Source organism: Polistes fuscatus, unplaced genomic scaffold (assembly GCF_010416935.1).
Source record: "Polistes fuscatus isolate 324 unplaced genomic scaffold, CU_Pfus_HIC Scaffold109, whole genome shotgun sequence".
Classification (NCBI taxonomy): Eukaryota; Metazoa; Arthropoda; class Insecta; order Hymenoptera; family Vespidae; genus Polistes; species Polistes fuscatus.
In genome coordinates, this window is record NW_025113008.1 from 13206 (window position 1) to 38997 (window position 25792).

Here is a 25792-nt window from a genome sequence, read left to right on the forward strand (position 1 = left end):
GCCAGGCGTCCCACGATGGCTTTAGTGTTTTTTCCCTTTCATGCTCTTAAACACACACACACTCTTTCTCTATTTCTTTGTCTCTCTCTGTCTAAAATAGATATTAACACGTTGACTGCTGTTCGGCGATATTTACGTTGTTGGAATAATTTATATTGCGCGCGGAATAGGATAGGCGGCGTATGCGTTAATTAAGTTGCGAGGGACGCACAAGTCTCATTCTGTTGTTCTCTCTGGTTTGAGCCACCAACAGTGTTTCTTCTCATCTTGAGCTTCTCATTATCTTGGCCTTTTGTTCTAGGCAACGTGAATAGAGCGTATGTGAGTGAGTGAGGAGTGTGTGGAGTTTTTTGGTTTTTGTTCCCAACAGGCTCTCCACGTGGGCTTCTAGTCGGGCAGTTGTACGGATTTCTACAACCTGTCTCCAGGCTCCCCACGTGGGCGTTTAGCTGGCCAGGTGTAGCGAATTGTCTGCAACCTGCCGCCCGGCTCCTCACGTGGACTTCTAGTCGAAGCGTTGTACCGTTTTATCCACAACTTGTCTCCAGGCTCCCCACGTGGGCTTGTGGCGGATATCTACAACCTGTCTCCAGGCTCCCCACGTGGGCGTCTAGCTGGCCAGGTGTAGCGAATTATCTGCAACCTGCCGTCCGGCTCCTCACGTGGGCTTCTAGTCGGAGCGTTGTACCGTTTTATCCACAACTTGTCTCCAGGCTCCCCACGTGGGCTTGTGGCGAATTATCTGCAACCTGTCGCCAGGCTACCAACGTGGATAAAGTTCTGGCCAGACAGGCCATTGTTAGGTGCGATAAGAAACCGCGTGCGTTCGATTGTCGTCTTGCGTCGGAAGCGAACGGTAAGAGAGCTCTCTAGCGTGCGACCAAAAGGTACCTTGCGTCGTTTATTCTATTAATATATTTTCTTTCAGCGTTTTGTTTGTAATTGTATGCTTCATCAGTTTATTGAATAAATTGTTCTCTTGCCCCGGCTTTTCTCTCAATTCCGTGAGAGTTCTTATGCCGAGGCAAGTAGCTTTGTGCCGTGTAAAAGTGTTTTGCTCATTTATCAATCCTGTCCTATCTCACTCATTCCAGCGTTAAACTGTTTAATAGAACTCATTGGGAGGGATTCGACCATTTTCTGGTCACGTATATAATTGCTAGAAACAACTGCCATGTAGATCACCGGTGACCTCAACACGACCGTTAGTAAAAATACATAATAAGAGTAAACATCGATTCTGATAAATTTTTAAGTAATACCATTGTTTTTAAAAAAGGTTGAAGAAATTTACAGCTACAGAGCATGCAAAAACAATTTTGCTATTACAAGGAAAATAAACATTTTACTCGAGCACACTTCGATGAGTTACATTGAGACACGGTAGGCAAAGAAAAGGTGAACCAAAACAGTCAACACTTTCCGATTATTTTTTAATTCGTGATAACGTCTTTTCTGTACGTTATTGCCTGATAAAATACAATCTTCAACATTAGCACATTGTACTAAATACTTTGCTAACTTCATCCTAAAACCGAGAATTGAAATATTTTTCCGAGTTACTTGTTTCTATAACAAAATCAAATTTACAAGGCAAGTACTTTTTGAAAACTATACATTTTCAGATTCTTGCAAACAAAGAAAAAATTTCGAAGAAAATATAAAATAGTAAAATCTTAAGAAAATACCAAAAAATCTGTTGGAGGTTCTTCGAAACAATTTGTGACTATTATAAACTGAGTAAATATAATATATTTTTTCGTGGAATTCGGTCTCTTTAATCTTTGTATATGTCTTCTGCAAATAAAATCAATCGTCACGGTCAGAAATTAATCGTTGAAATAAATTCCTCAATCTTTTCCGTATTTAAAAGGAGCAAATAATCGTGAAATGGTCTGCAGCACCTCGGGGGTCACCGGTGACCTTATCATAAATAATGTATAAAACACAATTATAGAACATCGTTTATTAGTTGTAAACAAAATTTTAACAAAATATGTATCTAATAATAGAAAAATACGTGTAGGTATGTGGCAGCAAACATGCGGAAAGCGCGCGACAATCAACGTGTTAAGAAGGATAAATAGAAGTAGAAAGAGAGAGAGAGAGAGAGAGAGAGAGAGAGAGAGAGAGAGAAAATTAGATGAGTCAGAACGAGATTAGAACATCTCGTTGAGCTCGTAATCCTTTGAACTCCTGTCTCGCTCTGTATGTCACAAAACACGCGTCCCAACGCACTTGATGTTGTTTGTGAAGGGGGATGATGACGGAGAGGAATTAAAAGGACTACTAGTTGTGCGATTGATGCGACACCGACACCGACGCCGACGACGCCCTTTCAATTTAACTATTCTCATCTTTTTCTCTCTTTTCTATCTATCTTCCTATCTATAGGTGTTGTCTCCTTTTAGTTTCCAGATACGCCTTAAACACTGCCAGTCGACCTGGAGCTTCTTCTTCTTCTATCTTTGTGTCTCTTTCTCTCTCTTTATTTCGTTCTCTTTGCTATTTTCATTTTATGTCTTTCTTTATCCGAAAGGTAAAACGGCATCTTCTTCTCTTCCCGCTTTCTCTCTGATGTTAGCTTCTTATTTTTTTTGTCTATCTTTATCAGTTCGCTTTAACTAACCTCGTACGGATTCGAAGTCGATCGTAAGTTGCTTGATTCATTCTTTTTTTTTATCTCTAATTAAACACATAGCATTTTTTTGTACGTGTAGGTAACCTAAGTGGATATTCAATTAACCTAAGCGATGCGTGTTCTCAATTTATAAACTTGATAATAAATTTTATAATTTATAAACTTCGCGTATAGGTTGGGGATTGCGTAAGACTACAACCTCGAATGGTTATCTCTCTCTCTCTTTCTCTCTCTTTCTCTCTCTTTCACTTTCTAGCTACTTTTTACTATATTTTTCTCTCTTGTTACCTTTCTTGGTGGAAGTAATTTTCGTTCTATTATGTAAAGGTTTGATTGTTCAAATTCATGCTTTTCCTAGCTTGTTGCCTAAAAAGTGTACGCCAGGTGTTAAGTAACGCCGTGTGGTTATTATAAATTTACGTATAAGTAGGGGAATTTTACGATACACTGTATAAATATTAAAATTGTTATTTTTTTTGTATTCTCATGTTTCCTGTAAAAAGAACAATTTATACAGATAGATTATAAAAAGAAACAGACAGTGTGTATGTGTGATACAATTTTTGAAGGTATACTTCTCTCAGCCTGTTTTAAAAGAAATGATGAGAGTGAATTTTTACGATGCGTGCGCACCCCGACAAAACAAACTTCCGAAAGTGATCAACGTCTTTTGGTATTTACAATGCACGGGCAAAGCGATTTCCAATTTACGGCATAAGGTAATTCGATATGTCTCTTTTACATTTACTGTGGACTGATATCTATATTTTTATATTTTTTCAATACTTAAGAACGAGCGTGGCTTGACGAGGATTTCCTTAAAAATTCGTGTGGCACTCAACGTGTTTGTTGAACGACCGACGCCTTGTATCGGTACTCCGGTGGTTTTCTTGTCGTTGAAAATGCACTTATAGGTGGATGTTGGGAATCGTTTATTTATGAGGAATGAGCATAGGTGAAAATAAATTAAAATATATTTTTTGAGCCCAGTCAGTATTAATAAGTACAATTTATTTAGCTCGTTGCAGGGAAAAGCTTTCGGCATAAAAACCCTGGTTGAAATACAGTTGATGATGATGTGTCGCTAGCTTGCCTATCGGCAGCTATCGATGATGATGATATTCCAAAAAAAGAATATAATTTTGACCACGTGCCTTCTTTCTTTGTTCCTTTGTTCCACTGATGTAATAGTAGCGCAGTAATGTAGCTCTCTTGGATATGATCGCTCGCAGGTCTCGTGGTAGAATAGCATTTAAATGTGAAAGCACGCGGGTTTTATAGAAAAAGACGATGCAACGCGCAGACCAATTACTGAAAAGTTAGATAACGTAGCTGTCGATGCATATGATTGGAGTAATAGAAATGGTGGGAGAACGCGTGCTAAAAGAAAGAAAGCGCCCTGCAAGGAGCTCGCTGCGCTTCTTTGTTACACCGTAACTAAGATGTTTCTTTGTCACTATATCTCAGCACGCGTCGATACGTCTCGAAACGTCTCGAAACGATTCTCACTCACTCGCTTGCGTAGAATTACGCAACAGTGTTAACGATCTATGTACGATCCGTAAAGATTGCAAATTCTTAGCGTGAATTCGAAATACGCGCCTCAATCATTTTGAGATTATCGAAGTAAGAATATTCTTTCTTTGTGAGAATATTGAGAATATAGAAATGTTGTTATCGCCCCTCCCTACTCTTCAAACCATTGCAAAGCACGCCCTGCTGGCTCTTCAACGAAGACACCCGTCCTATTCTTACAATAGTTTATTGTAATTATTACATACAATGGTGATTGATATTAGTAAAACTGTCAATATCTTCAAAAATATCTTCGAAAACATTGATTATTTGTGAATATTAGTAATAAAAGTCTTTTTTAAAGGTAAGTGAGGTATGTATTATTATTTATTAGTTTGTTGAAGTTAAAAGAGGTATGTATTATTATTTATTCGTTTCTTGAGGTTAACTGAGGTATGTATTATTATTTATTAGTTTTAATTCGTTTCATTTCTTCTCTATAGTGATCATCAATTTAGGTTGAAAATGAATGAACCGGATAACATGCTGTGCGAGTTTTGTTAAGCCTTAACCATATGATGACAATTTTCTGATTTCAATCTAAGTATACCGATGAATTACAAATCGTTCTCTTTATCCTGATATTATAACAGACAATAGTAAGTAGAATATATATAAAGTAATGTTTTGTATATGTATTATATTGTTTTTTAATTCAATTTATGTGCTCTGCTTCTCTATTTTTATTTTTATATTTCATACATTAACTACTTTCTTAATTAACTTGAGCTAAGTATGCGGCTTTACATTTTTTATTCCAATCAAAGACCGCTACACACCCTAGGAAGACTTCATTTCAGCATATTATCATATAAATTTCATTTTCCAATGAAGTTAACGATATAAAAATTTCTTTTAACTAATGTCTTCTTCATAGAGGATTCATGTGAATTATTATGTGAATAGAATTCCTCCACAGTTGCAGGAATAAGCAAGACATGAATCTATTAAAAAGTAAAAATAATAATCTTGCTTCTAAAAGAAACAAATATTATAATTCTCTTGAAAATTCTTTTAAAAAATATTTATTCAGAGCATTAGAAAACTTATTCTCTCCGCATAGATATCAATCATTTTACTGGAAGAGAGAGCGTATTATGTTCAACAATGATAAGAAGAAGCCGACGATACTGATATCATGAAAGATTTTGGAAGACACCGTCATCTTTTTATTTACACTTGGAAGAAATTATGTGCAATAATGTTCTATCGAAAGAATTGAAAAATGAATGCATCTTAGTTATTTATAAATAATTGTTTACAATAATTATTATTAAATTATAATCTCTTGCAGCTTCTTGACCAGTATCAGTATATATTTGAATTTTTGTTTCAGTTTTTGAGATTTCTAAAACTAATAAAGGGAAGTGTAATGACTATTACTTTCGTTATAAAAATGTTCCTAAAAGAAAGTGTCAATAACAAACAAACATGGAACGTTGTAAGGCGTATAGACTGTAAAAAAACATACATAAGTACTCACGCTAGTTTCTTTTTTTTTTTTTAATAAACATTAACAGTAATTTAAATTTTCTATAAAAATAATTCCACCACTTATTTTAACACTATTTCTAGCACGGTTTTTTATATAACTATTTTAACCGAAAGGTTTCTATTTACACCTTTATTAAAAATAGAGTTATAGAACAAGAAATTAAGTTTCATTTACATTTTTTGAATAAAAATATGTAATATTGATTCTACTGTGATATGATTCTATTGAAAGCAAATATTTTAGGAATCAGTTGAATCTAGAATAACAAAAAGTAAAAATTTTTTAAATTGTTGTGTTTAAATTGTTTAAATTTTATTTAAGAAATACGTAGTTGTTTCATGAAATATCAATATTAATTAAAATCGTAAACGTTTAAATTAAAGTGTGATCTTTTATTTGAAAGTGTGCAACGCAAATATTTTTAACAAAAAATGGATTTTGTAATTTTGCAAATCTATTGATTTTATCAAAGTTTAAAGCGGTGCCATGCTTTATATTTTAATGATCAAATTATTACAAAGTTTTGTCAATAATTACATAAATTATGGAGTATCGAATAGATTATTTTTTCATTCGTCTCTCTATTCCTTTTTTCCACGTAAATCTGCCAGGGAAATAGATTTAAAAATATCCCAACGGGTTAGCCGTATCGAATCGTACTAATTTCTTTCTTTATCTAACTGATCAATATCCGAGTCTTCATATTAGAACAGAAATCTTAGTTCTTTCAAAAATCACGTCGGTCATAATATTATCCTTTACATTTTTTACAACTCGTACAATAATGTAAATTATAAATAGTTCGATTACTATAAACCATTATTATTGAAATTATAAGTTAATAATGCAAATTTAAAATTATAATTTCAATTAGTAAGAAATAAAATCAGGAAATGTCAAAAAACAAGCAAAGAAAAGAAATAAATGTTCTCCTGGGATGAATAAGAAAAAGATTGTGCTGCGACATACAATCTCATTTAAATATTTACAAATAATTACTACTCGTTTTATATCGTCTTTTAACGTTGGATGTTTTATATTTGATAAATTCTGTTACTTTTTACACAGGATATAATTGTAAATGTTCGTTATATTTTGTATGTCATGAAATATAAATATTGCACTATGATAGAAATGGAGGGTGTGTCTTGATTTGGACGTGAGTTTTTTAGATCACTTTGTTTGTGTGACACAGGCGGATGTTAAAGTACGGGTCACTTCCGTTTCATTCTTCTGTTATCGAACTTATTTCTTTCTCTATGTAGGAAATTACCTTTCTCTAACTACATTATGTTAAATTCATTACATTATCGTGATATATATAGGGTGCCGTAGTTTTTTCTCGCTAAACGTTACCAATATATTTTACAAGCAAAAATAAGACAAAATATCATTTAAACATAAGATTTTTAATGCTTTATTTAAACGTTGTAAACAAAAATATAAAATAATGATTATCTGGTATTGTTTGTTACTATCGCACGGATTAAAGTCATATAAAATTTCATTTCAAAATGCTACCCGTTATCATGAATATAGAACAAAAATCTATGAAAAATGTAACCTATTGTATTACTTATTTCATATTCATTTTTTTTCATTTCTGTAAATAATACACAAATTTGTTGTTATAACTTTGGACAAAATAACAGTTTCCAATCATTTCGTATTTTTAATTATAACTTTTTAATATAATATTTAAAAGTCTATGTTAATATAAAATTTTTTTCTTATTTTTATTTATAAAGTATGTTAGTAATATTTGGCGAGAGAAAATTGAGATACCCTGTATATGATATAATAAAAAAATATTAAATAATATAATAATAAAATAATAAAGTAAAATAAAATAACATTTTATATACCCAAAAATATAGTATATATCTCGAAAATATTGAAAAGTATTGAATGAAGTAAATAATTTAGTAATCAAGTAATCTTAATATATAACAGGACAAAGCCCTAATAAAAAGAAAAAGAAGAAGAAAAAGAAACCATAAAGTGAAACTAACAATAATTGTAAAATAATGGATGATAGTGTTACGTCTTGTGGCTTAATAAAAGGTATGGTCTATTTTTGGTCAAGCTTTGAAGTCTTTACCAGGAAATGATCTAAAGAATTGCGACTGGATTGGCGAGTGTTTAGATTTGAATGTGATAAACTGAAAGGAAAGAGGGTAGTTAAAATATGAACTTCATTGGAGTTCTATTGCATTGAAAGTAGATAATTAAATATTAAAGTAAAATGCTTACCTTTTTCTGCTGCTGGTGGGATAGGCCTCTGGTTCTGGTTTAATCAACACAAGTAGAATAATTCTAGTCGCGAGTAATAAATGTATTTTACTGACTCTCAAATTTGTTTTCTTTTTTCGATTTTACAGAATGCAGAATGAGGACTTATTAATAAAAACAGAATATAGACTTATAAACTGAATACGGACTTATTAATTAAAACAGACTTACTAACTAACTAGGAGACCGTCAGATTGACACATCTTAGTTTTTTTCAAGCTTTGCAAACTTGTAATAAGTACATGAGAATATTCGTTATACTTTTTAAGAAAATTAGATAATCAACCGATTGCTGAAAAACAGGAATAGAAATTTTGCTTAAATGATCTCGTGTCTTTAATGTTGCTGGATCGATTCCTCGACAGAGAAAATATTTCTTTTTTTACTTTTTTTATATTTTTTTTCGTTATTGTAAAGCATGTTTAAAGAATTTTCTTTTGTTTCTCTATAGAGTATATTATATTAATTTTTTAGGGAATATAATAAAATAAGAGGTGCATTTGTATTAAATATTCTTATAAGCTCCTTCTTTTTGTCAACGTTATTATTTTATTAAGAAATCAACATTATTACGCAAGTTATATTAATAATTATTATAAATAGTATTACAAACAATAAATAACAAACATTTGTTTTTTTACGTACCTGGAACGATACATTTTTCAGGATAATATTCGTCGTACAGACACACTAACATAAATTTAATTCGATTTCGTTGGTATTGATTACAAATAAAACAAATAAAAGTACAGTTACTAATAATTAAAGATTTATTCTGCTCTTTTGTTACAATAAAATCAGCATAGTATTTAGTCGTATTACACCGGCTGGATCTTTAATTATCTTTTCGTAATTTAAAGAATTCATTCGTTGCGATAGATATTGTTTTAAAATTGTTTATCGATATCTAACAATGCATTCGGCTACTCTTGTGCCAGTTTGATCTCAAGATTTTTATAGCTTTATTATTTTTCCTGTTTTCTTATAACATACTTTACAATAACGAAAACAAAAAATAAAAAAAGACAGGAAACAAATATTTTCTCTGTCGAGGAATCGATCTGGCAACATCAAACGCGAAACCACTTTTGCGAAATTTCTACCCTCGTTTTTTTGAAAACGACTAAATATCTACTTTTTTTTAAAACTACAACGAATATTGTCATGGACTACTAGAAGTGTGCAAAGTTTGAAAATAATCGGAGAGAGGTCAATCTGACGGTCCTCTTTATATTTCCTTATTGGGTGGTTACATTGACGCCTACAAGGTTCATAGATTTAAAGAATTAACAAAGAGTGTACCTTCTAGAGGTGAAGTCCAGACGACTTCGGATCCACGAATTTCTATTAATCTGGGCATATGGGTAGAAGTATTGATTCTTTGTCGAGTAGTTTACATTTCCTAAGAAGAAGATAATGAATACAAAATCTCTAAAATATTTACTCAATGTTATACGTACCTTTTATTTGTGAATGGTACGACACGAGCCTGGGAAACGCTACATTCCTTCAATAATAATCGGTAAGTAAATATAAAAGAAAAAATCCAAAATTTATAATGTAACACAGGATATGACAACTTTAATAGGATATTTTGATAATTTTAATATAATAATAATAAAAATAATAAAACCATAATGAAAGAATAAAGTGTTATGGCTAAAAAATACAGAGGGCGTATATGTACGCCTTTCGTATATATTGATGGATTTGTGAGGGCGTATATATACGCCTTTCGTATATATTGATAGACGTGCGAGGGCGTATATATACGCCTTTAGCAATCAAAGGGCTATATATATCGGCGCATAAGCGCGGCGTTTTTAAATCGAATCTTGATGGTTATGTTTCTTTATTTATTGTCAAAAATAATGAACCTTGAATAAAAGAAAAACAATAATTCATTTTAACAGAAACTATTATTATTTAGTCGAGAGTAAAAATAATGAATTATTTTGTGTCTCGACACATAAAACTAATTACTATAATTAATTGATATAAATTTTTTGCCTCACAAAAATTTATTTGTATATTTTAGTATAATATAATGAAGACAAAGATAGTCGCGAACGGTGTAAATAGCAATTAATTTTGATATTTCTGAAATTGTAAAGAAATTAAATGATTTTATTTTTCCAAATGTACTAAGTGATTTTGTTTTTAAATGAAAACTATGTTTCCCTCAAGAATGGGTCGAACATTTAACGAAAATAAGATGAGTCGGAGTTTTTATGAAACACAAAATCTATTCTTTTATCAACTTCGCTTTAAAAGGTAATTCGATTATTATGTCGTTTTCGTGAAATTTCTCATAATTATAAACCTCAGGGGGGGTCTTCTATATGTGCGGTAATATTGAGGAATTCATTTGTTTGCATATTCTCGTCAACCTCTTCTCTTTCTTCTGCTCGAATTTCCGCTGTATTATCAATTGTGCTGACTGAAAAATTGGAGCACGATTGTCCTCGACAGTATTTGCACAGTTCTGTGCGAAGCATCCCTGTTTTCCGGCAGCTGCATGCAAAGTCTTGCACTCTCCCGTCCACGCACACTGTACCTAAACATAGACAAGTAGAAAACATTTAAGGAAAAAGATTAACAATTTGCGTGCGAAAATAATGTATATGATTTTTTATATAGATTTTTATATAGACTTAATAAATCGTGAATTTTTTGATAAATCATTGAGTCGTGCAAATTTTTGCAAAATTCCAAATATCGTAATAATTTTTGTTTTCTTCTTCGAATCATGTATAACAAAGGTAACGTTGGTATTCAATTTACAAGAGAAACGCTATATGGTTCACATTTTACAAAATTATTTTGCGATTTTTAATTTTCTTGAATGAATTCATTCGACTTGTTTCACCATTAATTTATTTAATCTATTCAAATTTTTTTGAGAACCTACCATTTTCAGCAAATTGTCAGGCGCTGAACCTTTAGTATTCATGACAGGAATTATGATTGTGGCAGTTCGCTTCCAGCCCCAATTCCGTGCATCTAATTTATTTCCCAACCATGATTGGATTTGATAGAATGTGCGTTTCACGTGTTCTCGCAGGACAGGTTGCGTTGGAGGTAAAGCTGCCAAGAGAATTTCCACGTTATGTGCACGGCCAGCGATGCAAATTTTTCGTATCGAGCATCACTGAATATTTTTACAGCGGTCTGCAGATGGTTATTTTTTTGCAGAATGGAGACGATGCTCTTTTTTCCTTTTCCGTACATGGCACTCGTCGTGTCACATCCAGCAAATGCGTGAGCAAATAAAATATACGGCTTAAGATGTGCGTGGTCTTCTGTATAATACAAGGTATTTTTGTTACCACCTGGCGATATCTTGTAAAAATACAAAGGACTGGAATCAGATAACGCTATCAATAAAACTAGCAGATCGGTGTCATTACCGACAACTGCAACTTCGCGGTCCGTGTTTTGTTTTAGTTCTATCGCTGTCCTTCCTATAAGCGCGTCCGCACCTTCTTCTGCATTTTTTACGTTGAGACCTTTCATAGTCTGACAGCATCTGCACCAGTCCCATCTTGTTCTTTATATTGGAAAGAAACCTTCTTTGATTTAAAGTTACTATAGTGCTCTCTTTTAACTCGACATCCGGTGCAATGTTCCGTTGTCGTCAGCGGTATCTTTTGTATGATTTTATTCCTACATATCCCTCGGTGTATCCATCGAAGATGACGGTTTTTCTCCAACCAAAAATTAAATTTCTTTACGTCATCATCGTCTCGTTTTTTTCTATGGTTGGCGAGATCGACGATTTGTTCACTCGTAAATGATACGACGTCACAATAATCTTCCTAGCACTGAATAATTGAGAACGACGATGGCATTATTCTTAAAAATCGTGCGATGACACTAGGTGTAGCACCTCTTCCATGTTCCAGATCTGTACCGAAGAACCTGTTTAAAGTTTGCTCAATCGTCATGTCTGTCCAGACACCGCACCAAGCTTTGTAAGACCTTCGCACCGTAAAATACCCCTCCGTTGTGAACCTTCGGTATTCATCGTTGGTCATTATCAGCTCTATGTTGACCATATCTTGAAGATATATTTGAATGCTTTTAGCGTAGTTGAAATGGCCTGCAGCATGGAAAATTAGCAATATTTTACGAATACTTTGAAGGTCTAATTGCCAGTTGTCTGAGCGTTCGGCCTATATAAATTGCAACGCAATTACGATACACTCAAAGTATTGCACCTATAATTGTGCTGTAGGTCCTTGATTTTTAAAAATTGCAATTTGTGTAGTCAAGTCCACAGTAATCGAAGTAATCGAAGGTTCTGATTGACAATCGCCGATAGTCGGAGGTTCTCTACCCCAACTTTGGAGAAGAGGTCTTCGTCGTATTGTTGACTTATTTTACCTTCGATTTCACGACAGATCATTACTCCCAGAGCGGTAAATGTCAAGATATGAGCACGCATCGCACGAGCATAAGCATGCTTTGTCAACAACTTTTTCACTGATGCTGGAGCGTATGTTACTGCCCAGATATCTTCAAGTCCGCTGCCACTCATAATGTGACCGATTGAGCCCACGTAGGACACGAGCAAGTGGAACCCACTCAGGCGAACCACAACGTTTTTCAGTGTATCCTGTGATGCAGCAACAATGGGGAATCTGGTTGAAAAGAAATAGAAATTAGACTTCTCACCTTGTGATCACCTCTGTCTTTCTTTACAGATAAATAAGAAATTATGTCTCTCAACGATTCGTTCTCGAATCAATGTTTCGTTATCCTTGGTTCCGCTTCCGCGGTATGTTTTCCTTGATTCCCGCAAATCGTTTAACATTGTAACAACGTCGCTGGCCAGGCGTCTTATACGTCTTGTACGTACAAGCTTAAATATCGCAAATTAAATTATGTATCAATATTTCGCATAACATACACATTCGAAAATATTTAACAGTCATTTAATAAGGGGCAGATCGTTGTTGCGTTCCGTTTGATGTCTCCATGGGCAGTCTTTACGGTTACCACCCGAACCACGTTGTCCTCTCCGGGATGTATGTCTACAATCCGTCCCAGTTGCCATCTCATACAGGGTTGGTTCTTATCGATGAGAATAACGATCGCTTCTTTCTCAAGCTTATATTGAGAATTACTCAATTTCTGATGTTTCTGCAGCTTGCGTAGATATTCAATGTGCCACCGTCGCCGGAAATCCTGTCGCACCTTAGAAATATGTTTCCATGACGATAGTCGGTTTGTTTGAATGTTCTCGTAGTTTTCCTCTGGTAACATATTAAATGGTCTTCCTACTAAAAAATAGGCAGGTGTTAGAGCTGTAGCATCAATCGGATCTGACGAAATGGGGCATAAAGGTCGCGAATTTAATATAGCTTCGATCTCTAGCTAATGTGGACAATTCTTCATATGTAAATAAATGTTCTCCTACCACCCGTCTAAAATGATGTTTGAAAGATTTAACAGCAGATTCCCATAGACTTTCGAAATGAGGTGATAGTGGGGGGTTAAAATGCCACGATATTCTTTGGTCGGTCGCGAAATTGTGTATCTTCGTTTTGCATTCGTCCGATTCGATTATTGCATATAAATCTTTCAAATGGTTATTCGCCCCGACGAAATTAGTACCGTTATCCGAGTACACGTGTGACGGAATAGCTCTTGACTCTGTAAAAAGTCGGAAGGCGGCTAAAAACGCGTCTGTAGTCAAGTCGCGAATTAACTCGAGATGCACGGCCTTTATGCACATGCAGACGAAGATACACCCGTATATCTTAATGTGACCCTTGTTACGATGTTCCTTCTCTTTCGCATAGAGTGGACCAAAGAAATCTACTCCAGTATGGGAAAATGCGATGATTTCTTGGACTAAAGATCTCGGTAGATCGCCCATTTTGCACTTTATGCCGGACGCACGGAATCAAATGCAGCGTACGCAATGACGTACAATTTTCCGCACTTGATTTTTGCCGTCTAAAAGCCAAAATCGTTGTCGAATGGAGTATAGGGTGGTTTGTATACCGTCGTGAAAATTTTGTTCGTGAAATTTCCGAATGAGGAGATCGGTCACGTGGTGATGAGATGGTAATAATATTGGGCATTTCTCCTGGAAAGGTAAGTTCGTGTTCCTTAATCGTCCTCCTACTCGAATCAAGCCTGTTTCGTCGATGATCGGGTTTAGCGCAGCGAGTCTTGTACTTTTAACTCCCCCCGAATGAGTCAATCTTTCCCTTTCAGCACGAAATTGTTTGTCTCGAATGAGTCTGAGTACCTGTCGTTCCGAGTCTATTATTTCCCTGGTCGAGATTTCTCCCCGATATGAGTTAGTTTTGATCCATCTTCTACACCGAGCTGTGATTTTTTACACTATTCCTACCAGGACCGGTCAAATGACCGTTTTTAAATTTTCATTTGGAATTTCCTACATTCAACGTATGTGAATCGCCTTTAAACTTTACCACTTTTCCTCATATATATGTATGATATATTTTTCAATATTCACTTATTTTTCTATTGTTTATTTTCCGAGAAAAATTTGTAGTCTGTCTTACCTACCACGACCGGTCATTTGACCGGTAGTACGATTTATACATTTATGTAAGAGTTTCTCTCTAAGACTCAATGCCAAAACTATAAAGTCGTTACAAACGAAAGGTAATGTAGTTATGACACATTTTATCCGATAAGTGCCTTCCAGAAAATGGTTAACGGCACTTCCAAGTGTTTACAGTTCTCACTCGACTATCGGGCTAGCGGTGTTTATTTGCTTGATTGATATCCGATACGGTCAAGATCCTCGAATGTTCTACGCCATCTCATCTACTATGACGTAAAATAAATAAACTTGTAACTGAAGGAAGTGTATAGACGTCTTCTCACGAATTCAAATCAGTATAGTCTTGCGACACGAACAGAGTGCATCGAACGTGAAAGTCACAAAGAGCATACTTGGCAGTCTTTTATTATTATTTTGTAATATTTTATATCGTATTACGTGTTATAAGTGCCATTTTCAAAATAGTGAACAAGACTAACAATACTTCGCAGTAAGTTTCACATTTTATCTTTTATTCTTTTTTTATCTATTTTGATTTACATTTTCATATTTTAGTTTTTATTTTTGTAGAATATTTGTCCCCAAAATGGCAAGACGTTTGAGGAGTGCGAATGTATTATTAGAGAGAATAAATGATATCGATGCAGAATGTTCTGAAGATGATCAGGAAATTCTGGATATGGAAAATAACAATACGGAAAATTATGATCCACTTGAAACAGATTCGAACACCGATGAGAACGAAGAGAATATTTCGAACGTACGTAGACGACGAAAGAGAAGGAGATTCTTAGTTAGTTCCGATAGTGAGAATGAGGAAGAAGTAAGCGAAATTGCGATGGACGGAACTGTTTGGCACGAAGTAAAAATAGGGTCTAATCCTGGAAGAGCACCTGGTCATAATATTTTTAGGAAAACATCAGGCCCGACTGGGTACAGTAAACGTAATATTATGAAAGGCGAAGTTAGGACGGCATTTTCTGTAATAATTGATAAGAATATAATCGAACTTATAAGAAAGTGCACAGAGGCAGAGGCATTTAGAGTGTTGGGATATAAATGGGAACTATCTACTGCAAAGTTATATGCATTTTTTGCAATTCTGTATGCACGCGGCGCATATGAGGCTAAGAATATAGATATAGCACTTCTATGGAATAAAAAGTGGGGCCCGCCTTTTTTCTCAAATACTATGAGTAGACATGACTTTACGGAGATTATGAGATTTATTCGATTTGACGACAGAAATCAACGAAACCAACGGTTACAAACCGATAAATTTGCTATGATTTCCGAAGTTTGGTACAAGTTTATTGACAACAGTCAGAATTGTTATAAACCAGGACCATATATTACTATTAACGAACAATTGTTTCCAACGAAAGCAAGGTGTAGATTTACTCAATACATGCCCAATAAACCGGACAAATTTGGTATAAAATTCTGGTTAGCATTCGATGTGCGTAGCAAATATATAATAAACGGCTTTCCATATTTGGGAAAAGATGAAAGTAGAGAACCCTCAGTTCCTCTTGGAGAGTTTGTCACTATGAAATTAGCAAAACCGTATGTAGGATGTGGAAGAAATATAACCACGGACAACTTTTTTACAAGCCTACCTTTAGCAACAAAACTTTTAGCAACAAAAACTACGATTGTTGGGACAATTAGAGCAAATAGAAAAGAGCTACCAAGACTGGCAAAACTGAAAAATGACGACATGGCACTTTTTTCAACCAAACTCTACCGCTCAAATAATTGTATGTTTACAGTTTACAAAGCCAAGCCAAGAAAGAAAGTTCTAATTCTCAGTTCAATGCACAACTCCGTACAAATTGAAAAAAATGACACCCGAACACCGGAGACAATTCAATTATATAATAGCACCAAGTTTGGCGTAGATGTGACCGACCAAATGGCCAGAAATTATTCGGTAAAATCTAAATCTCGGAGATGGCCTTTGCAAGTATTTTTTAATATCTTGGATTTAGCCGGGATAAATGCATGGGTGTTATATAAAGAAACTACGGGAGGAGAAATTACAAGACAGGAATTTCTATTTCAATTGGCAGAAGAACTTGCCATCGAATACCAACAAGAGCTCGGCAAAAAAAATCAACCAATACCCATCGCAAGTACAAGTACAGGTTCTCGTGAACGGAAAACATGTCAGATAAGGTATTGTAAAGATAATAAGACGAACAAAATCTGTCTAAAATGTAGAAAGTACGTATGCGGAAAATGTACAGTTGAGAAGCCCATTTGTAAAAAATGCGACGAAAACGAATAAAATGTAGATTATGTACTCTTGAATAAAAGAAAATATATTTTTATACTGGTAAGCTGGCCATTGGTCTGCATTCAATATTGAAAAATATAAGTTGTGAAAGACCGGTCATTTGACCAGCCGCGGTAGGAATAGGTATACTTGAACTGTCGGTAGGAATAGTGTTAATAGTCGTGTAGTTGGATAATCGCTGAAATATGCTCTCCGGTTCGATTCGTGTCATCAATACTAAAATACTATCCAATACTGGGAACAGTCTTACAGAATATCTCATCATGATAATATTGTCGGTCCATACTTATCATTGTTAAAATTAATGTGTTGTCTTTCCTGGTCATTGATTTTACACTTTTACTGAAAGAATCAATCAGTAAAAGAATGCTTAGAATAAATATTTTTTAAAAGAATTATATTAAACGTTTCTTCTTTATACAAAGTTATTATTTTTACCTTCTAACAGATTCTAGTCTTGATTATTCCTCGTAACTGCAGCTGCATTATATTCGCATAATAATTTAAATGGATTCTCTTTAAAGAAGACATTAGTTAATACAAGTTTACATTATTTACTTGTAAGTGAATAAACAATAATGTCTTTTAATACCTGCTTCGACGCTCGAAGATACAATTTGCATTAATAAAAAATTTTCTAGTATAATGCATTTTCCATTTGCTATTTAAATAAGCAATTACTTGGATGTCCTTCTTCTTCAATTCTTTTAATGGAATATTACTGCAAAAGAATTATCCCAATGTAAGTGAAATAAGGGCAGTGTCTTTAAAGATCTTTAATAGTGGTGGAATTGTCAGAAACTTCTTATCGTTGTAGAAAGTAGTGCGCTTTCTCTTCCAGTAAAATGATTGAACACCTATGTAGAAAGAATAAGTTTATTAATTCTGTGAATATATATTTTTCAAGGGTAATATAATTTTCGTATTCTACAAGTACAACATTATTATTTTTACTTTTCAACATATTCTAATCTTGATTATAGCTTGTTAATGTAAGTATATTATTTTTGCGCTAGCATTTCATTTTTATTCTGTACAAAGGAGAAATTAGTTTTTAATAATCTTTAATTTTTTCCTTTCAATCAATGAACAGTAAAGTCTTTCATTACCTGAAACGAAGCTATGCCATATATTTAGTAAAAGAAAGGAACTTTTGTAATAGAATTTATTTCCTATTTGATTTTAAAACTTCTAATTATTAGATTGCATTTTTTCATTGAATTTTTTGATAGGATATTTATGTTTGTGTTTCCTTCCGAGTGTAAATAAGCATTAAGACGGTCTTGCAGAATCTCTCATAATGATAATATTGTCGGACCATTCTTAGCGTTGTTAAAATAAATGTGTTCTCTTTCCTGTTAAATAATTTTATACTTTTACTGAAAGAATCACAATTAATATATTAATGCTTAGAATAAATATTTTTTAAAAGAATTATATTAATCGTTTCTTCTTTATACAAGGTTATTATTTTTACTATCTAACAGATTCTGGTCTTAATTAATCCTCGTAACTGCAACTGCATTATATTCGCATAATAATTTAAATGGATTCTCTTTAAAGAAGACATTAGTTAATACAAGTTTACATTATTTTCTTGTAAGTGAATAAACAATAATGTCTTTCCATACCTGCTTCGACGCTCGAAGATACAATTTGCGTTAATAAAAATTTTCAAGTACAATGTATTTCCTATTTGCTATTTAAATAAGCAATTACTTGGATGCACTTCTTCTTCAATTCTTTTATTGGAATATTACTGCAAAAGAATTATCCCAATGTAAGTGAAATAAGGGCAGTGTCTTTAAAGATCTTTTATAGTGGTGGAATTGTCAGAAACTTCTTATCGTTGTAGAAAGTAGTGCGCTTTCTCTTCCAGTAAAATGATTGAACACCTATGTAGAAAGAATAAGTTTATTAATTCTGTGAATATATATTTTTCAAGGGTAATATAATTTTCGTATTCTACAAGTACAACATTATTATTTTTACTTTTCAACATATTCTAATCTTGATTATAGCTTGTTAATGTAAGTATATTATTTTTGCGCTAGCATTTCATTTTTATTCTGTACAAAGGAGAAATTAGTTTTTAATAATCTTTAATTTTTTCCTTTCAATCAATGAACAGTAAAGTCTTTCATTACCTGAAACGAAGCTATGCCATATATTTAGTAAAAGAAAGGAACTTTTGTAATAGAATTTATTTCCTATTTGATTTTAAAACTTCTAATTATAGATTGCATTTTTTCATTGAATTTTTTGATAGGATATTTATGTTTGTGTTTCCTTCCGAGTGTAAATAAGCATTAAGACGGTCTTGCAGAATCTCTCATAATGATAATATTGTCGGACCATTCTTAGCGTTGTTAAAATAAATGTGTTCTCTTTCCTGTTAAATAATTTTATACTTTTACTGAAAGAATCACAATTAATATATTAATGCTTAGAATAAATATTTTTTAAAAGAATTATATTAATCGTTTCTGCTTTATACAAGGTTATTATTTTTACTATCTAACAGATTCTGGTCTTAATTATTCCTCGTAACTGCAACTGCATTCTATTTGCATAATAATTTAAATAGATTCTCTTTAAAGAAGACATTAGTTGATACTAGAGTCTACAATATTTTCTTGTGAGTTCAATCTATAGGGAAAGATAATGACTATGTTCATGAGATTATTTATAACATATTTTTACTTCTTTATAAGAAAAATCAAATATATTGTAAAGTTTAGGAAAAAATTGGGCTGCTTAATATACTAGACCACGATTCGAACCATGGATATTTCGTTTTTCGGGCTACTGCTTTATCCATAAATTAATCCAGGGAATACGGAACAACCCTCTTACGAATACGTTTTTATGTATTTGGCATGGTGGTGCGCTTGAAATCATAACATTTAATATTTCATATACATTATTTTTTTTTTTCGTTTTGTAAAATGTATTTTGCAAGAAAAGAATTTTCAAAATATTGCTATAAGGGATTTATTTAGGCATAATCTTTCCTGTTCAATCAATGGATTCCCCCCTCGTAATAAAAAACAAAAAATAAAAATAAATATGACATAAATTATAAATTATAAACAAAAAAAATATATTAAACAAAAATTTTTTTTAATTTAATTATTTAAGTAGAGGCAAAAAAAAGAGTATGTATAACATAAAATGGCAAATGAATGGCGAAAACTACCCAAAACTTGGGTAAGCTCTCGAATAGTGTTAGTACAACGGTTTATTCTTAAGAAAATATAAATAATTCGTCAATAGTGTATAAAATAATTTAACGATCATAAAATCAAGTAACATAAAGAATTTGAAAAATAAAAAAGGATTGATCGGTATTATATTTACATAGTAAAAAGTAATATTCTATAACGATAATCTATTTCTGAAGGATCTCTCCCTCTATTGAAAAAACTAAACAATTCAAAAGTGCTCTACAAATAAAAAAATATATCTCCGTTTTTTTAAAATCTATCGAAAAGGCAAATGAGCTTTAGCGATAATATCATTGATACGTATTTATATTTATCGAGAAATTTTGTAACATTCGCTATCGTTTGGTGACCCAAAATATTGCGAAATTTCAATAGAAAAGAACGTAACAGACTAATGGATAAAACTTACGTGACTGGTGTAGAAAACACTGATCACTGATTTTACAATTAACACTTTTTATATTACAAAATGAAATACACTCATACTCTCTGTTGAGCTCACAGTAAGTCAAAGGTAGTTCGAGAGTAAATAATGTAAGAGAAATAATAATATAAAATAATATAAAAATAATAAATTAAAAAATGATAAAATGTGATAAAAGATAAAAAAATGATAAATTAAATTACATATAATTATTAATAATAATAAGAAGAAGAATAAACGCAAATAAAGCTATACAATAAAATATAATACAAAAGATAAGACAAGAGGTCAAATAAAGAATATTATAACCAAATCAAATATATAAAGTAGACTGCTAGAGAATCTAATAACAAAAACACTGACGATATCGCTTCTTACCATTAAAGAAATGTACAAGTTAACAGTTGAAATAAGTTCGTATAAAGTTTCAACTAAACCGAGCCATCAGACGGCTGGCGGAAGAGTGTCAATCTTTTCCTTCCTAACAAAGAGTTTTCCATCTTTGGCAACAATGTCCGACGTTGCCACCGCAATTCTTTCCTAATTTACGAATCGCTTGCTCTTATTTTCTAGTTTCGACTTCGTTAGCCTCTCCTAGTCGTCGGTTGTCGAATTCGTCGTTTTCTAGGGGATACGAACAGGCACTACCTATGACAATGTAGATACATAGTTAGTAATCTATCAGTTATATTTCATAATATCAAACCGTGTGACGTAAAAGTGCGTCTTTTTACGGATTTTCTTATCACAAGGTTCAATAAATAATCTGAACAAAGATGAAATTTTTTAGGACATATTTTTTGAAAGCAAATGAACAAGGAAACTTTAATGCGAGTAAACTTTTTTTTAAAATGCGTTAGAGAAACTATCGGACTATATCTGTTACCGGAATAGTTGGAAATTCAGGCAATGTTAGCAGTTCCTAGGCATGCCTTCAATGCAAAGCGATTTTTAAAAACTTCGTTAGAGCCTCTGCCTCAAGTTTAATCAACACAAATAGAATAATTCTAGTCGCGGGTAATAAATGTATTTTACTGACTCTCAAATTCGTTTATCTTGAATATTTATTCTTTTACGTTACGTTACGTTTTATTTTACAGAATGTATAATACGGACTTATTAATAAAAACAGAAAACAGACTTATAAACTGGATACGGACTTATTAATTAAAACAGACTTATTAAATAAAACAGACCTTCGAACTAACAAGGACACCGTCAGATTGATACCTCTCAGATTTTTTTCAAACTTTGTACACTTGTAGTAAGTACATAAGAATATTCGTTATACATTTTAAGAAAATTAGATATTCAAGCGTTTTCGGAAAAACGGGAATAGAAATTTTGCAAAAATGGTCTCAAGTGTCTCTAATATCGCCGGATCAATTCCTCGACAGGAAAAATATTCTTTTTCTGTACATTTTTTATTTTTTGTTTTCATTATTGTAAAGTATGTTTAATTGATTTTACTTCTTTTTATAGGAAAAATATGTTATATTAATTTTTTAGGGAATATAATAAAAAAATATTAGTTGTATTAAATGCATTTTCCTTAAATTGTGCAATTTGCACATTTGTATTAAAAAGCGTGTGAAGTTTTTTCTTTTTCCCAATGTTATTATTTTATTAATAAATCAACATCATTAGGCAAGTTATTTAATTAATAATTATAAATAGAATTACAAACAATAAATAACAAACATTTGTTTTTTTACGTACTTTGAACGCGCAGCCTTCACTATCCGAGGAGGTTTTCAAGAGTAGCGATGAAATCCACTTCCGCTTCCTGTTCAGCGGCACATAATGATCTGATTGAATGAACATCAGATACAAATTCGGATTTCGGCCGTTCTCCTACTAAATGGTTAATGCCAATATAGAACTCAGGATCGGCCAAGTGACGCGGTGACCAACAGTGAATAGAATCACCTTCAAGTGGTCGTTGATTCGCGTAAACAACTCTTCCCTCTCTGGTGGACAAATCTGAGCATCTTACTCCTCCAGGGTCATTACTCACTAAAATCGAGCTACTTCCGTTAGCACGATAATCAATCCTCCCAACATGGACGTACTTAGGATACTTCCGTCCAACAACTTCTAGCAGATCTTGAATGCTAGCAACATCTGCATGCAAATCCCTGTTGGAATAATTCTCTGGCATGAAGTCATCTGGGTTTTCCAAAACCGGAAAATCATCAGGCGAAATGGCTTCACTAGTAGCCGTTCGCTTATCACCAGCAGATACTTCAGAAACCTTCCAGATTGCACCTGGTAATGGACTGTTTTCATAGAAATACTGTCGATACTCTCTAGGAGTAGATCTCATTGACAGTAATCTGACAATTTCTCGCAAATCAGAGAAAGTAACAGTCGTTGGTTCGGGTACTCGTATTCCATTAATTCGTTCAGGTATTGTTAAACGAGGTAGAAATTGGCAATTGTAGTTCTTAATTATGCCAATAGAATTTACGAGATTAGCCAGAGGTGAGAAGTGAGCTCCGAGTTCACTCACAATCTGCACTTGCTCGATGGTAACGTCAAATGTTCGAAAGTGACGTCCACCAGTTGACCTTGAACTTTGCTCTCTCAGTGCTTGCATCATTTTGATTTCCATTTGTAGCAGGGTGACTCGATATAGCTGATAGACGCTTGAGCCAATTGGAAATTTCACCTGCAATAGCGCAAACTTACAAAATAGAAACTGCGCCATGAAACCTGCTGCACGAGTAGACATCGGCAAAACAACTGTCCGTGGTAAGGTGACGACTTGGAGGGCATTCATTGCATCCTCATGCATCTTATAGCCAAACATTAACTTTTCAAAAATTTTACGATGTTCATTAGCTGTATGTTCGGTCTTCTTCTTCTATCAATCTTCTTTCTATCAATCTTAAGAAAAATACACTGACTTAACCTAAAGCAGATACAGACTTATTAAGGAAAAACATAAACGTAAGATTCAATAGTACAAACGAAAATGACTCGCTTCGCTTCGTGATCCTCTTTATAAACCTATTTCAGCCCCCACTTCCTTGACCAGTTATTTCCCTTCCACAACGAATCAGTTTTCAGGATTTGTGAACTTTGTTCCTCATTGGATAGTGATACTGACGCCCACAAGACTCTTTGGCTTAGGAAACTAACAAAGAGCTGACAATTGCCATCGACGACGGAACTTTCGATCGTAGCAGATAAAAATAGAAAACGATCTATAACACTACTAAAGATATAATTTTTCGAGTAAAAAAAAATTCGTGAATAAAAAGAGCTGCGTAAATGTAAGAATAGACGTATAGTACTTGAAATACTTAAATCCTACAACTCGCTACTATGATACAAGGAAGCAGCTTCATTGCTAGTAAGTTTCGACTCTAAAGTCGAGTATCTTTTGAAATGTATATGTTACTACTAAAGTGCAGAAATCAGTTATTTTGCATATTACTTAGGTATGTGCAAATTAACAAGAGTGATCGATCCGTTAGAATATCGAAAATTATTTAATTTCTCAAATTATCTCGGTAATCTGCTAATTATTTAGATAGTCTGTACAGTATCTACTAGGTAATGATAGTTTTCCTACTATGTTAAAGCGATAATAAGACTTCTTTTGGAACAACAGCAATGTTTGTGTACGCTTAAATTACCATAATATTATTTATTTATTTTTCGACATCTAAAGAATCAAATCAACACAATCAAAGAATTAACAAATTACTTGATAGAATTATACATCAATCAATTAAAAAACTATAATAGAAAGAATCAAACAGTATAAAATATTATTAAAATTAACCAAATTAATTTTTAAAACATATGATAAATTTGTATAAATATTGAATTTATTTTGTCAAATGAAAGAATGAATAGTGTTTATATGTGTAAGAAAATATAGCTATAATAAGAAACTAAATATGACTCTTTTGTTGCGTACGAATGTGTTTTGTTTGTCATGCGACATCGCTTCATGTGTGGTCCTATAAAAACCTCCCGAATATTCTCGATCCGGAAGTATGGAAGATTCTCGAATTTTTATGGTCGGGAATGATCAAGAAACTTCGATTAAGAATGTAAAGAAATAAGAAAATGTAATAGGAGAGAAAATGAGTATATATAAGCGACGAAAATTTTATATTGTTTCTAGGATGAGTTTGTGTGTTTTTGTTATTTATAAATAAAAAATAAATATGATCTTATCCTCATTAACATTTACAAAAATTATGCTTACTTATCAGTTAAATCGAAAGATTGTTTTTTTTTTAAGTACATAGCACTTTGTTTTTTACGACGAGCAGATATTCTTTAATGGGTACATTAAGTAGGTAAATAATGAAAAAGTCTTCATTCCGCAAGTTTACGGAGCCAATCAATAATTCTGTAGATTAATTAGATAATGTGTACATTAACAGCTTTCGAGCTTAAGCGGTAACATCTGTATTGTTCGCCGTGTATGAGGTCGCCGATATCTATATCTTATTTCGACAGTAAAAATTAGCCTTTTCTTTTTTTCCAATTTCTATTATGCATTATTGTGAACAAAGCTTAACAAGATGACTGTCGTCGCTTTTCACATGATTTGTCTGCCACGCCTACATTTTTTTTATATATTATGGAATGCGTATTTTGTTAAAATTCTATTTACAACTGATAAACAGTAATTTGTAATGTTGTTTTATTTATTATTTAAAGTAAGGTCACCGGTAACCGTCGAGGCGCTGTAGACCATTTTAGGATTATTTGCTCCTTCTAAATACGGAAAAGATTGCGGAATTTATAGTAACGAATAATTTATGACCGAGACGATTGATTTTATTTGCAGAAGACCTATACACAGACCAAAGAGACCGAATTCCACGAAAAAATATATTATACTTATTCGATTTATAAGAGTCACAAACTGCTTCGAAGCAGCACCTCCAATGGATTTTTTGGTATTTTCTTAAGATTTTTCTATTTTTTATTTTCTTCGAAATTTCATGTTTGTTTGCAAGAATCTGAAAATGTATAATTTTCAACAAGTATTTGTGTTGTAAATTCAATTATGTTATAGAAAGAAGTAACTCCTTTAACTAATTTTTTTTTTATAAAAAAAAACTAGTATGTGTACTTATCTACGCACGTAAGAAGTTATACTTCTTTTTCGTAACAAAAAACTTTTTTTTACAACATACACGCCTTACAACGTTCCGTGTTTGTTTGTGATAGATATTTTCTTTTAGATAAATTTTTATAACTACAGTAGTAGGCATTACATTACTATGCATTGGTTTCAGAAATCTCCAAAACTGAAGCAGA

The 25792-nt window shown here is 32.9% G+C and overlaps 2 protein-coding genes and 1 long non-coding RNA gene across 3 annotated transcripts; 2 read left to right on the plus strand and 1 right to left on the minus strand.

Moving 5' to 3' along the window:
- Positions 1-13320: 13320 nt before the first annotated feature.
- LOC122526181 lies at positions 13321-13887 on the minus strand. Its single transcript, XM_043649390.1, has one exon. It carries the CDS (start codon positions 13885-13887, stop codon positions 13321-13323), a length of 567 nt encoding a protein of 188 aa, XP_043505325.1.
- A 656-nt stretch (positions 13888-14543) lies between these two features.
- LOC122526179 lies at positions 14544-15419 on the plus strand. The gene is made up of 3 exons (XR_006305979.1): positions 14544-14648; positions 14725-15040; positions 15121-15419. It is a non-coding gene; the product is annotated as an uncharacterized LOC122526179 (long non-coding RNA).
- Positions 15420-15742: 323 nt separating this feature from the next.
- On the plus strand, positions 15743-16803 carry LOC122526182 (piggyBac transposable element-derived protein 4-like). The gene is made up of 2 exons (XM_043649391.1): positions 15743-16728; positions 16800-16803. The coding sequence occupies exons 1-2, from the start codon at positions 15743-15745 to the stop codon at positions 16801-16803; spliced, it is 990 nt and encodes a 329-aa protein (XP_043505326.1).
- The last annotated feature ends 8989 nt before the right edge of the window (positions 16804-25792 follow it).

Coding starts and splice junctions, on each gene's coding strand:
- LOC122526182 (XM_043649391.1), top strand. CDS start 15,743: ATGAGTAGACATGACTTTACGGAGATTATGAGATTTATTCGATTTGAC.
- LOC122526181 (XM_043649390.1), bottom strand. CDS start 13,887: ATGGGCGATCTACCGAGATCTTTAGTCCAAGAAATCATCGCATTTTCC.